General features: G+C 39.4%; 1 protein-coding gene across 1 annotated transcript; it reads left to right on the top strand.

The window, feature by feature from the left end:
- Nucleotides 1-1,038, top strand: LOC116012872. Its single transcript, XM_031252547.1, has one exon. It carries the CDS (start codon nt 1-3, stop codon nt 1,036-1,038), a length of 1,038 nt encoding a protein of 345 aa, XP_031108407.1.
- Nucleotides 1,039-1,951: the final 913 nt, after the last annotated feature.

Below are 1,951 nucleotides of genomic sequence, written 5' to 3'. Positions count from 1 at the left end.
ATGAATTCGCCATGCATGTCTGGGAATGTTTGTACAAAGAATTTCCCCAAGAAATTTGTTGACACTTCTACATTAGATGATGATGGATATCCTATCTACAGGCGTCGAGATACTGGTAGGATTGTACTGAAGAACGGGATTCCTCTAGATAATAGATATGTTGTGCCACATAATAGAGAGCTGTTATTGAAGTATAGGGCCCACATCAATGTGGAGTGGTGCAATCAATCGCGGCCGATTAAGTACCTTTTCAAATATATCAACAAAGGCCACGATCGTGTCACTGCAGAATTTTGCAAGTCAAACACAGACAAGGAGAATGGAAAAGTGGTGGATGAAATCAATATGTACTACGATTGTAGATACATTTCTCCATGTGAAGCGGCATGGAGATTGTTTGGCTTTGACATTCAATTAAGAGCTCCCTCAGTTGAACGTTTAAGCTTCCACCTTCCTGGGCAACAAAGTGTCATATTTGTAGATGATGATCCTGTTGAGAATGCTGTAAATAGGCCAACTATTGCCCATAGTAGGTTCATGGAATGGTTTGAAGCTAATAGAACCTACCCAGAAGCAAGAGCATTGACTTATGCTGAAATGCCTACTAGATTTGTGTGGAAGAAAGATATTAGGAAATGGACTCCAAGGAAAAGAGGATTTGCAATCGGTAGGGTTTTTTATGTTCCTCCTGGTACCGAAGACATATATTACCTTAGATGCCTATTGAATAAGGTGCGGGGACCCATGAGTTTTTCAGATTTAATGAAAGTAGATGGTGTGCAGTTTGATTCCTTCAAAGATGCATGTTATGCCAGAGGGTTAATAGATGACGACAAAGAATATGTGGACGCTATTATAGAAGTCAATGACTGGGCAACAGGAAGTCATTTGAGAAGATTGTTTGTTACTTTGTTAATGTCAAACTCCATTGCAAGACCTGATGCGGTTTGGGATGCTGTGTGGCACTTGCTATCTGAGGACGCTCAATTCCACGTGCAAACAAATTTGAACATGCCAGGTGTTAGGAACATATTGTAATAGGTTTTGATGATACCAAATGTAATCCACAATCCCCTAAGTCTCGATAGATATGAAATACTTGTAAGTTCGATAAGTAAACTAAGAGCGAAAATACAACCGGGTAATTGAGCTCAACTCGGGAAATATTTAAGCTTAAGGTAAACTTGTTTGAACATCTTAGAAGTTTCGTGTTGTAAGCTTATAGATAGATCAGAAGAAGGCACGAGACTTTACTGGAGGAATAAGGGTCTGCGAGACATCAACTAAGTCTCGAGACATAAGCAGAGTTCGCGAGATGGAATCTCTCGAGACATCAATCCAGTTTGAGACATGGGATCGAGACATCAAGTAGTCGAGACATCATGTTTGGTCTCGATGAACTGATACTTCTCCAAAGGACTGAATGACAATTAACACGCATGGATGAAGTAATCTAAGTTTGGAGAAGAAGAATATCATGGAGATAAAATATTAAGGAGGTGCCGAAAGAATATTATGGAACATAGAATAGCAGAAAGTGGATGCCACGTCAGAACTCCACAATAAACGGATAGAAAGTGCACCAATCCAAAGTCGGTCTTATTCCCTAAAACGAGGATCAATGGGAATATAAAAAGAGTAACTTTTTCCAAAAGAAGTAAGTGGAGCATTGACTCAAGATAGTGGAATATGGGAAATTCACTACAAGACAAAAGGTTCAAGTTACAAGACCACCACTCCATGAAACATGTTAAAAATATGCAAGTCCCATGATCGGCATGGGAGACAGATTTCAAACGGAATAATTTTCCCTCCAACGGAATTATTCCTCAACTCTCATATATAAGGACGTGAAGACACAAGTTTAAAGTGGTTCGAGAATTCTAAGCTATCATAAGAGGTGTCTAATTCATACGTTCAAAGTGCAAGTGCTTAATCTGGAATATCATCC

Source organism: Ipomoea triloba, chromosome 3, assembly GCF_003576645.1.
Source record: "Ipomoea triloba cultivar NCNSP0323 chromosome 3, ASM357664v1".
Taxonomy (NCBI): domain Eukaryota; kingdom Viridiplantae; phylum Streptophyta; class Magnoliopsida; order Solanales; family Convolvulaceae; genus Ipomoea; species Ipomoea triloba.
The sequence above is the reverse complement of the archived record's forward strand: the minus strand, read 5'-3'. Positions and strand labels throughout refer to the sequence as shown.

Excerpts from the sequence above, each read along its gene's own strand:
- LOC116012872 (XM_031252547.1), top strand. The coding sequence starts at position 1 with ATGAATTCGCCATGCATGTCTGGGAATGTTTGTACAAAGAATTTCCCC.